This window comes from Rhipicephalus sanguineus, chromosome 3, assembly GCF_013339695.2.
Source record: "Rhipicephalus sanguineus isolate Rsan-2018 chromosome 3, BIME_Rsan_1.4, whole genome shotgun sequence".
Lineage (NCBI taxonomy): Eukaryota > Metazoa > Arthropoda > Arachnida > Ixodida > Ixodidae > Rhipicephalus > Rhipicephalus sanguineus.
The window spans coordinates 109,148,806-109,161,742 of record NC_051178.1 but is presented as its reverse complement, the minus strand read 5'-3'; the positions used below and the strand labels follow the sequence as shown (position 1 = coordinate 109,161,742).

At 44.5% G+C, this 12,937-nt stretch overlaps 1 protein-coding gene across 1 annotated transcript in view; it reads right to left on the bottom strand.

Moving 5' to 3' along the window:
• LOC119385752 (E3 ubiquitin-protein ligase Ubr3-like) overlaps nt 1-12,937 on the bottom strand; it is a gene marked incomplete in the record, with an annotated part of 121,881 nt that overhangs the window by 21,111 nt on the left and 87,833 nt on the right. Inside the window, 4 exon segments of the mRNA XM_049414088.1 lie at nt 1,391-1,488; nt 2,597-2,705; nt 7,021-7,106; nt 9,660-9,787. Of these exon segments, the coding sequence (XP_049270045.1) occupies nt 1,391-1,488; nt 2,597-2,705; nt 7,021-7,106; nt 9,660-9,787 (421 nt within the window).

Here is a 12,937-nt window from a genome sequence, read left to right as displayed (position 1 = left end):
CATGGAGTGTTTGATATTTTATGAACTATGACAAACTGTGCTAGAAAAATAATCAGCATATTTGAAATCAGCACACAAATTTACATAAACTCGGAAAGTTTCAGCAATTTCAATCAAGAATTTAAAATTAAAGGGGTACTGACACCTTTTTTTTTTCGAAGGTGAGCTTACTCTGCCATACAAATCTCCTTTATAGAGAGACAGCTGCAAATGCTGACAAGATATCTTATTTTGATATTACAATTTTCCATGGCGCACCTACCGACATCGACAATACCTTGACGTCAGGCAACAGTACAAGCTCTGGTGACCTCACGCAGCAGTCTGGCTAGTTGTAGCGACATCAGGTACCAAAACTTCCAAGACGGCCGCCTGTGCACTTTCTGGTAAAATAAAGAATTTAATAACGGCCAGTGTGACGGAATTCGCGATGTGTTCTGGCTGGAAAACTTGATCATTGAAGTTTTCGAACTGAGTTTTTGAAGTAGACGTTGCAGGCAAGAACTCTGCTAGCAGTGCAAGTTCGCAAATTGCAGGAGCAACTGCCACTTGGAGGTTCACATACATCGCGAATTCCGTCAGACCGTCCTTTATTAATTTCTTTATTTTCCCAGAAGAAGGGGTAAATCATGATGTGCTGATGTTGCGAAAAGCATGCAGCATGATGCCCGCATGTCACAGCTGTGTTGCAGTGAAGCACGTCTACTTTTCAGCAGGCGCACATTTCAGCTGACCACGAGACCACCTTTTTTCTTCGATATTTTTTTTTTTGCACTGGCAGCAGTGAGGCTGGGGTGCTTCACCTGTCACTCATTCGTATCGCTGCATTCCTTGTGGCTCCTAAGGGCCGTCGTTTCCGCAGATCTGCGGCGAAATTGGGATCGGAAATTGGCACATGGCGCCCAAAGTTTTCGAATTAACCAGGCTGGTGCTGACCGCCACTTCAAATTATCCACTCAAATTTACATTTTAATACACGGGACCGCAGAACTCCTTCAAATTAAGCAGGATTTCGAAGTAACCGTGTTCGAATTAGTGAGGTTTTAATGTAGTTCTATACCGACGCAAATGTTGCTTCAACGTTACGGCAACAATGCGTGCTATGGGGTTCTACTAACATTATTTCATTGATATTAATAAATTTGTTATTGTACTAATGCAAAACCAACAAGTAGCAAAATAAAATCATTTTAAGCTATTGAAACGTACGCATTATGAATCAATGCTTCAGGACACACGAAAATTTTGGACTCTCTTTTATTGTCTTCGGGAGGTCATTCCACACTCCTTCATGCAGGCTGGCCTCCACATGAACTTTCCTCCCATACCAAGCCCCATCCACTTCTCTTTATGATACTGACCAAGAAACGAAAAGACAACCTGAACCTACCTTTTTCTAGGTCCAGAGGCAAGGCCAGCATGAGCTCCAACAGCACAGCTGCAGGGTCACACACGAACACTGGCACCTTCCTTTCGACAGGTGTCAAGCTGCGATACACGCAGAGACTCGTCTTCCACAAACCCAAATGCAATGCGGCAAATAAACAAAGCAAAAAAAAAAGCTGGTGACATCACAGCTTGCCTTGGAGATAAACTCTCGTGCCACCTATCCACAGACGACGTTAACTAGTTCGAACTGTCGCCTGGGCTATGAAGACATTTCAGCTAGTTCAAAACTCACCTAATATATTGTTTTGTGGAACTTCAAAACTATAAGCGAATGTTTTATCGTGGCCCTCTCAAGACGGCTTTTTGAGCATCATTTCCACTACTGAAATTTCTTTTAAACCTCACTGTTGCCTCCCTTCACTAGACAACAGTGTTTCAGAAATCTATACTAAAGCAGCAGCATGCCTCGTCAGTGGAACAGCCTTCTCGTTTCGTTTGCAGACAACTTGTTGGGCGGTAGGCCAGTAACTTAATGACATAATAAAACACGTTCTCATTTAATGTTGCATCATGACTGCCCATGCGCTCCTTATAGGCAATCTATCTGGATCAAGCTCAAAGGTGCAAGTGAAACGATGTGGAAAGGCCGGGTGTCCAGGAAGGGGACTTTCTTTTTTTGCTTTTAGGGCCACTTCCAAATTAGAGCACATAGGAATTAGGTTTACAGCTTACTCTGTCACCTCTCTTAATTACTGCACAGGGTTCACTATGGCCTGTAATAAAAAAAAAGCTCATTAAAGTAGCTGTGAGCACAGCAGAAATTCAAAAAAGTTGTAGTGAAGCAAGTGACTGCAAGGGCAAAGAGCATGGGTAATTCTTGTAGACTACTACAATGCGCCTCACATACGAGTGCTGCAAGAGCTGATACATACACCCTTCTGTGAAATACACTTGCGAGTTGACAGCTGCTAACAAATAATGTTGCATTTCTCAACCCATTCCTTGGTCACACTAGTTCAATGTGAACATGCATTGCAGCCAAGAAATTCACAGAAGCTTTTGACTTGTAAACCACTCTTAGCTTACACAAATTTAGATACTGCAAGACAAATCACAGTTAATCGTCAAGTTCCGATTATGGGTCACTCAATAGGAAGGAAGCTTCCGAAAACGGCCATCACTGAACGGATGACGGTGACCGTGCTACCTGGTAAGGTTCTCACTGAGCACCATGCCAGTGAGTTGTGACCAAAAGGGTGCTTGCCGTCGCTCCATCCACCAGTCTGCATGTAATGCCAGCCCCCGGAACAAAGGCACTGCATATGGAAGTAAAGAACATTAGCTGCGCTCAAAAAGCAACCAGTGGTGAATAAGCTAATGACTCATGAACATACCCAACAGTGACATTTGGTTTAGCATCATAAAAGCATTAGCTGATTTAAAACTTACAGTAAGGGCATAAAGCACTACACAAAGCACAGACTATCAACTTCATTGAAATATGCATCAGCAAAATGAATGCAGTCTAAGCTACTTATACCGAGTTACATCTGTTGAACATTTCTAACATAGGTACTCTAGGAAAAGCCATGCAAAAAGTACAGCACCGAACTACCTGTGTACCAAGCTTCTGTTCGGCTCCACATTTGATATATAAACCACTGTTCCATCATGCAACACCGCTGCGAGTACACCCGTTCTAAATGTCGTGCGATCGCATTTTATCAGTGAAAATATTCACACGGACTAAACAGCAGTGTGAGGAAAAAATGAGCAAGGTGCATGTCTCAAGATACGGATGGCTCACATAACAAGTATTTGGTTTGTGCTAATGATAATGCATAATGATGGGGATTTACTTCATAAGCCTCATGAAATGCAGCTGCGTAATGCAGTGGGACACACTAATAGCAGGAAAAATTAACTGCCGCGTAGCAAAGCATGCTACTCGCTGCTGTTTGCTATTGGAAAGGGCTGCCACGCTGCTTCAAGAACGCAAAAGTCCTCCTGGTAAGATATACTTATTCCACAAGGAAGGTGTGGGTTACAAATAAATAAGTGTTCATGTTTTTGATGAAGCCCAGGAGAAACACACCGGTGATGATTAGAGGCAATTGCAGAGCAGCAGAGGAGGCAAAGGGGGCAGGGAAGGTGCGCAGTAGAACAGTGGGGCAGGGGGGAGGGGGGTATGAAATGAACTTATGGTCGGATACAGCATAAGGCGGGACGTGGCAATGAAATGGTAAATTTGGTCAAAATGTTCCAATTTTTTAATTAATTAAATTTTTTTGCAATCCTCAGACTATCTTTTACGTCATGGTGAAATATTAGAACAAAATAAGTGGTAGAAGTTCAGAAAAAAGCACTTTACTAATGTGCTGTCATCGAAAACTACGAAAAAAGTGGGTTTTAGAAAATGCAAATCGTGCAGCTATCCCTTAGCACAGTGCTGCCATGATGGGCATCACTGCAAAGAGGAGAGATGTGAGCTCAAGGTAGCCACAATGCTGCGTATCTTCTACGAAAAATAAAACCCGCTCCCCTCCTAGTTCCGTTTTCTCAGCTTTGAGGGCTATATTCTTTGAGCTCTGTTTTCTCGGCTTTCACTTTTTGTGCAGTTGCTGTCAGTCATCCTTGTGCCATTTCACAACAAATAAAAATATGACCATTCCGCTTTTTGCACTTAGATTCTCAAACATTCATGAGTGCCGTAAAGCTGTCCACATTTGTCTGAACATCATACAGATTTTTATAATTGTTTTTTTGTAAAAGTTGTTAATGAGACAATATGTAAAGGACATTTTAAAACTTTTATTAGGGGTGTGCGAATATTCGAAATTTCGAATATTTTTCGAATAGTGTTTGCTATTCGATTCGATTCGCACTGAAATTTTACTATTCGAACTATTCGAATTTCCCAAAGACAAATGCAGTCAACGTCCGGTTGAAAGTGACCCCTTCAGATTTTCAATATGCTTCACCTCATAACACTCTCGTATTGCGGCAAAGCCGCCTTTTAAGCTCCGTTACGGTCGAACTTAGCGAAGAGACAGTCCAGTTGAAAGTGGTCCCTAGATTTTCAATAAGCTTCACCTCATCACACCCCCGTATTGCGGCAAAGCTGCCTTTCAAAGTCCGTTACGGTTGAACTTAGCCAAGAGACAGTCAACGTCCGTTTGGAAGTGGTCCCTAGATTTTCAATGTGCTTCACCTCCTCACAACCCCGTATTGCGGCAAAGCTGCCTTTCAAGCTCCGCTACGGTCGCAAATGTATTAACTCAAGAAAACGCTGGTTCCAATATGGAGATGAAAGATGTGGCAGAGTTGGGGGCTCAATTAATACTGTTTTGGACCTGACATTTGGGCAGGAAGTCTGAAAAATCGGGACGCCGAAGCTTTTTAGCATCCAAAATTTCAGATGTTCTTATATATCGACGTCTACGAGGCAGATTTGGAACTCCGGATTTGAAGGGAGCACACCCTTGTCTGCCACATCAGTTGACCTTCCACAGAAGTTGAAAGAGAAGGAGAGGCTGAGGAAATGGCATCTCTGCCTATCACGTGTAACGTGTTGTCGGCAACACTTTGGTTGCACCAAATCATGTACATAAATACAATTCGGCCTCTACATTGCCTCATTCTTGATAAGAAAGACAACTATGAAATATGACCCCACCAGCGCTTCATCAACCTAGCGAAAAGAAACACTTTCATGTTGCTATCTCACAAGAACATACTTAGGGATTCTCTGCAACTTTTTCTGTAATTTCACTTCGAATTATTCGAAAAATGTTTGAGAAATATTCGAAAATTATTCGAAATTATTCGATTTGATTCGCACTCAATCTTTATTATTCGAATTCGCTTCGCACCCAAAATTTTGCTATTCGCACAGCTCTAATTTTTTATGTGTGCTTATATGAACATTAAAAAAGTAAACCAATAGCTTTACGGCACAGAACGGGCCCTTGTGAATACAGTTACGCAAAAATGTTGACGAACTTATGTCGAATTCATTAATTAATTTTGGGATGACAATGAGAGTCTATCAAGTGTTGTAAATCAAAAACTACAACAGATAGCACAAAAAACGATTTCAGTTATGATGTCAGAATAACAAATCACATCTAAGCCAAATTTCATCACTTTATCACCATAAATAACAAGAATAATTTTCATTGCCGCGTCCCCCAGAGGCTTTGCCGAGATGACTGAAAGGGGTCATGAAGCACCCCTTGGGCTGACTGAAAAAACACATCCTGCGGAAAGCTGACACGGCTATGAACTGCTGTGCCAAATATTACAGTCGTGCGCGCCGCGTAATGGCCACAAGCGGAGCGCGAAGTTGCCGTTTCCCCAGGCACCCTCTTTTCAAACAGAGGCCGGTTCTCACTCTCGTCGGTGGGCGGGGCGTCTGTCCGCTGTACGTCGCAAGAGACATAGCATGCTTATTAGCCGATAGCCGACGTAAATCGAGAGCGGCGTTCGGATCAGATGCGCTTCTTGCCGCGGGGTGCCGCCACTTGCCGGCGCCGCACTCCTCAGTACACGGTAGCCGCACTCGCGCAAGCGAATCACAGCGGGAGAGCGATCGCGTTTCATGACGCGCGCTGGCGTAACTTCTTTCCCCCATGCCATCCCTCCCTGTCTAGCTTCCAGTGCGCTCGTTGGCACGAGAAAAGAGAGAAAGCGCTGGGAGCGTGCGCCAAACCCCCGTAACTCCGCTGATTCTTGACGGATTCGAGAAATTTTTGCGGCAATCGATTCGGGAGGCAGTACACTCCGATACTGAGGCCATTAGATCATTACTTGGAAAAGTGGTTCATGACCCCTTGAAGCATGCCAGACGATTGCCACAGCGACAAAAGGAAGAGTCCTGCTTAGTATGTATTATCGGCATTAAATGAAACGCGAACAGCGGAGCACATGGCCAAAGCCTTAGCAAAGCTATAGAGCGCGCCGTACAGTCATCACCTCCGGCAGGCATGCACATCCGGCTTGGCAGCACTGCGCGATACCCCCATAGTGCAATATTTTTGCTTGTGTTCTTGTTCTGACATGGTGATATGATGATAATGGTGGCTGGCAAGGGCGTGTCGAACACTTTCGGTTGTTTCACTTTTGCTTTCTTTTATTTCTTTTATTTTTACTTCGTTTCGAATATCAGAACTAGAACAGAGGTGTGAGTGTAGGGGGACCACACAGTACTGCCAAACCGGATGTCCGCGCCTGTTAATAATGACGAGTGGACGTCGTGCACTATATGTTTGCTAATGCTTGAGCCATGTGCTCCGCTGATCGTGTTTCATTTCACACTGATAGTACTTGGTGGTGTCTCCGAGAGCAGGGTCACTGACTTTGCAGCTTACGATGTCAGTTTGTAGCGCACACACTGATTGGTGCAGACTCGTGTGCATTCACCTCTGAGGTGTACCTGACTATAGTTGCATGGCAAGATTTTTCGGTGCTTTTTCATTTGCTTTTATGGACACTCCAGGAGACCTATCCAAGTGGTATCGAAATGACGGATCACAAGTTAGTGAGAAAAGTTTGTGTGCGAAGGGAGCTTCCACGCAATGCATAAAAAGTAGGCCAAGCAAACAATTCAACACAGTCCAAGGTCGCACTCACAGAAACATGACTGCTTCTTGACTTGTTGTGGTTGGGGTAAGCAGAGGTTTCCTTTCCTTAGCACTATCTCTGCCTCCAAGTTGGTCCTGGAATGCAGAATGACAAAATCAAGGCAATGCTGAATCCCCAACAGCGAAACTGCACCTAAGACACTTGCACAACAACTTGCTTCATATTTTAGGCATGCAAACCTTATCTTACCCCTTCACTAAAAAATTCATGTCTTTGTCATTGCCATAAATGGTGCAGTGAAAAGCGGGGAAACTGTTTTATTTTAATGCGCTTCAAAGTTGGCTATGCCGCAAAGCAAACTACGGCAACAAAGAGCAAGATTTAAAAAATCCAGAGTCTGAACATTGACAATGTGCTGCTGTCTATGTTAACCCCTTCAGGGTTTTCGCCGTACATGTACGGCAGAAGCTTCCTGGTACCAAAGGGTTTTCGTCGTACATGTACGGCATAGCGTTTATTTTTAAAACGCGCGCCTTTTTCGATCATTTCTTTTGTTTGGCCTGTGCTGCCACACTTCAGGAATATGTGGAATTTTTTTCATGCGCCGATGTCTCTCCGTTGTATTTTTTTTTCGCTTCCCAAAACGCCGCGGCGCCTATCGCTTGGCCATCCGAGCGCGTTCGCGGTGCAGCTGGTTTAAAGTGCGCGCCTTTTTCGATCATTTCTCTTGCTTGGCATGTGCTGCCACGCTTCGGGAACACGTGGAATTTTTTTCATGCGCCGATGTCTCTCCGTTGTTGCTTTTTTTATGCTTCGCAAAATGGTGCGCCGCGCGCCGGCTATCGCTTGCGCAACCGAGAGCGCCCGCGGCGCGCTTTGGTTTCAAACGCGCGCCTTCTCCCATTTCTCTTGCTTGGAATGTGCTGCCACGCTTCGGGAATACGTGTAATTTTTTTAATGCGCCAATGTCTCTCCGTCTTTTTTTTTTCTTTCCAAAGAGGCGCGGCGGCTTGTAGTCTCGCATCAGAACGCGCGCACGCGGTCCGGCCTGGTTTCGGTTTCGTCCTTCGGGTGGTTTTCGCTTCTTGCGCCCGCAAAGCTGATGGCTGTTTGGTTTCTAATCTCTCAAAGGGTGACCGCTTGTTACTCTCTCGTTTATTGCACCCCGGCGCGCGATTACATCTGTTTCCGTGCGGCGCTAAATTACACAAACGACGCCGCCGTGATTGCGTTTCCTGTTTTGGGGTCTCGGAAAAACTAACTATTTGTTGGCGATAAGACGAAGTATTACTGTAGCTTTTTCACTCGTTTTCCTTTCCGGACGGGCGCACAACCATATTTTTCTTCCGCACTTGCGCTCACTGACGCAGTTCGCTTACGCTATGGAAGCGCGCGCCGGTTGCGCTGCTGCCGGTGAGTCGAGCAGCGATTCTTCCGATGCGGACTATTCCCCTAGTGCCGAATCAGAATCCGATTCATTGGATTTCAGTTCGTCAGACGAGGATTTTTTGACGAGTTCAGACTCCGATGACGATCAAGGAGCGACATCTGAAACGCGTGCGCGGGAAGCCATGCTTCAAAGGCTGTCACACGCTGAAAAGTTTTTAGTGTATAGAGCACGAGCGTTTTTAACCGGAAACGTACTCTGGTGTGCTTATTTTTGTATGTTTGTGAGCTATGTTTATTACAATGCATACTTTTTATTCATAAAAAACTGTGAAGCTTTATTTTTAGGATTCTGCTTGATTTTACTACGAATAAACCATATGTATGTAACAACAAAACAGATTTTTTGTCACTTTACGGTCACGAAAAAAAATTTTAGACAATTTTTTTCTTAAATAGAATCGTCTGAAGAATTTATTTCAGCAATAAAAAAATTACACATTTTTGGACTGGATTTCGCGAAAAAATTCGACCCTCAAAGGGTTAAAGGGGCTCTGCAACATTTTTCTAGGTAATCATCAAATGCCTTCACTAAAGGAGTTTATTGGCTCACAAATCAAATGCCAAAAAAATTTTTAGAATCCATCAAATAGAAGCGGGATTTGTTGCATGCTTTAAGCACTTGGTCTCTCCTTTCATAACAGCACGCACGCTGAAAGCTGCACATGAGGGGGAGGGGGGTATGACAAGAGGGCAAGAAGCTGTGTCCGTTTGTCAATGCGCGTCATGACCTCGAGCACATTTTTTTTTTTTGAATGTGCGGCTTACTTTCTGTGTAAGTGCGAGTGCTTACATGCGCTTGTCACGGCATCCAGCGGCGGCCGCCGTAACTGTGCAGCTCACGATGCTCAAATCAGCCAATGGCCATAGATTTTGGGTTCATGTCATCATTTGTTGAGAGAAAAGCGAGCGATTTCTTGCTGTCTTTAAGAATTATTTATAAATTTCAGGCCATGTGCTATGCTATAATGTTTGGCTCGCATGTTCTCAGGAGCTTCGACTACCAATCGGAAGCGTTTTGTGACCATCCTCAAAAAAGTGTTGCAGGGCCCGTTTAAAACACAAATAAGGCAATAAACGAAGCCTTTTTTTTTAGCACAATACTCAATAGCCATTTGTGTAGGAGAAAAAAAGTGAATGTGCTTGATTAGTCCAAGTTGCTTTGAAAATAGAAGTATTGCTGTGCCAAGGCAAAGCTTTGTTGTGCTGACAGGCTAGACTTGTCCAAAACGTGCTCTCACCTGGCAATGGAGCAGAGAAACAGCACCAGACCGTGTGAATTGGGCAAGCACGAGATGGTCCGATACTGACTGAATGTTGCATTGGTGAGGTCTTCCATGAAGGGCCGCATCTCTTTTATCGACAGCTCCTGGATCAACACACACACACACATTAAGGCATAAGTGAGGGCACCGAGGCTGTGATTAATTGTTTTTCTTAAGTGTATGAATGAGGTTCTAGTACTGTGTATCAGTACACTGAGGTGTCGTATATATCTAACAGCTGTAGCATCTCTGAAAATTCTATGCAATGTAGTTTCATACTACGGATATATTGACTTCCCATTCCCTACTCCTTCTAATATATTGAACACTATGCCCTTGCATGTTGCTTTATTAAGCTAATACGGCCACTATGAGCATTTTTCATTTCAAGCACGCCATGCACACTGTTAGCTAGGGATGGGCGAATAGCAAATTTGAGGTTCGAAGCGAATCAGAAGCGAATAGTGATTTGGTCGAATAATTTCGAATCGAATAGTTCGAATAGTATATAGTGCATATTATTATGAAAAATTAGCATTTTTGTCATGACCCTTGCACAATAATTAAGAATTGGAACTAGGTATGAGCAAATGTCCCTTTTTTGGTTTGAAATGAAGTGGAAGCAACGCAAATGTCCCTTTTTTGGTTTGAAATGAAGTGGAAGCAACCTTGAATAGTATGAAGATTTGAATTGCAATGGGTGCAAGTTAGAAGTGGAACAATATGTTACAATTTAAAAATTACTATACTTAACGCATATAAGCCCATATAACACGCTTTTGAACTTAAAAAAATTCTGTACACTTAACCTTGAAGTGTGGCTTTGCGGCACTGCAGATTTCTCCTGTAAAGGTGGTTTCACGGTACAGCAACCCGACACTGCAGTGAAACCACCTTTACAGGGGGTTATGTGCGGTCAAACATACATATATTCGTTCATTTCGAATACTTCGAAATTTCAAATAATATAAATTCGTATCGAAGCGAATTCGAATACTGTAATATTCGTTCGAATATTCGAAACGTCCGAATATTCGCCCATCCCTACTGTTAGCAGGTTCATTCAAAGAGGTGGCAGGGAAAGGCAGCACATTTGAGTTACCACTTATTAAAAGTGTGCAGTTCCCTGCCAATGGGTTTACACCATGCATTCCGTCACAAAGCATAGAAGATTATGCTAATTGCAGCAAAGTTTGTGGCAATGGCTATGAATGCGACTGGCTGCATTATTTGCTGATACCGGAAGAGAGTGTGCTCTCTACATCAAGCCACAGTCTACATGGCCAAGCGCACATTGCAGGAAAACTGGTGCAGTGGGCTGCTGCTCTCTCTATCCCATGTGCCTTGCAACTTCTCTCGTTAACGTGGGATAGTGACCAGAAAACAAATGTGATTGTAGCATGGCAATGCAGTGAACACTGGTGCTGCACTATCGTGCTTTTCGATAACGTATTACAGTCGAACCCGGGTATATCGAACTCGCCAAAAAACGTTTATTAGTTCGATATATGGCATAATTCGATATAGGCCTGCTATAGAATTTGATCACACAAAGGCACATACCTATAAGAAAAGTACTCCCTACTCTGGAATAATATAGTCCTGGATATTCTTCTGTTTCAACGACTTCGCTGCCTGCGACAGCACGTACACCTCCACGTTGTCCAACGAGTCGGAGCAGCCTTCCATATTCACGCAATAGCGCCGGACCAACGCAAGTGCACTAATCACTTCGGAGGATGTAGGCAACGGGTCATCGTCAATTTCCTTATTGCTGTCGCTTTGGCTCGTGGTCGGCACGACGTTTGCAACGTAGTCCTCATCTTGTAGCTGGCCCATGATGGCGACATCATCGTCCGCACTGACGAACTCGTCGAATGTCGATCCGTACATGGCGGCGACGTCAGACTTCTCACCGCGCTCGACTCGATTTATGATTTCGAGTTTCGCGGCGAACGGCAAAGTCTGCCTCTTTGCAGAAGCCATGACGACAGCGCGCCAAGAAAGTTCACAGAGCGCTAACAGGCAACACCACCAGCACGGACCACGCTGAATGAGGACTCGAGGAAAAGAGGCAGCAGCAGGCACGCAAGCATAAAGAAAAAATGGCGCCTCGGCGCCTCGGAGAAAGCACGACGGCCTCTGATTGGCTGTAAGCGCTGCAAGCAGGCCAGGATCATTTTTTGCAGGGGGGTGTTCGCCTGTGCACAGCCGGGTCTAAACCACTTTTTCTAGGGTGGCGCCGGCAGTTTTCCCCGCCACCGCGAGGGAAAGCCAACTTGCTGGGGCACTTTTGAGGCACATGGAGTTTGATATATCGGTTGTCGTTGCTATTTTCGTTCGATGTAACAGTAACTTTTGCTATAAATTCTCAATGTAAATATACCGTGTTTAGAAAGTGTTCGATATACGGGATAATTTGATATAAACGGGTTCGATATAGTCGGGCTCGACTGTAAAAGAAGCGTCGCCGTATTACGGCATTTTTTTTTGTGTTCCCGACAGTAAACAATGGCCCCGGGAAACGCTACGAAACAAGACCATATCAACGAGGTCCTACGGTGTTTGTGCTATTGAAATGGCACAGTCTTGATGAAAGACAGCAGGCCGAAGCTTCGGTCTGGCCTGGCCTGCCATGCTAGCCCTCGCCGCGAGTGTTGCGGATTGTGGGCAAGACGTTTTAGCAGTCAGCTGTCAGAGAAGCAGCAAATGTGGTCTGGCTTATGGTCACAGTTGCACCGAGCATCGCGGTTTGAGCACGGGCTCTCTACTGGGCAGACTGACCATTCCTGCATCGAGCAATGTGGTTCCGATGCAGGTTGCCTGCTCGTCGTCATACCCAGACCGTCAAGCTCCATCTTAACCTCAGTGCCGCACGGCAAGATGTGCCGCATTTCCAACATCACAGTGCGAGTTATATATAAACGCAGCGTGAGTTTTATCACAATGTCCTTGCTTCCTTCTCTCTTTGCATTGCACGCACAATAACTGTGACGAAGGTCCAAGTTATTTTCTTTACAACCGCCAACACTAAATGTACAAGACAGTGCACATGACGTGCACAGCCATGTTGGCTTGCTGGCCTGGCTTGTCTTATAACCATTATCGTTTCGCTACTATCAATTACGATCATAGAGAACAGTTGATTGTTCAAGTCATTTCATGTCATGGCCCCTTTCATCCCTTATACCACTAGCGTCCAATCCCAACAATGGCCACACGTGGATATTTAAGCAGAGCACAACAATTAAAGG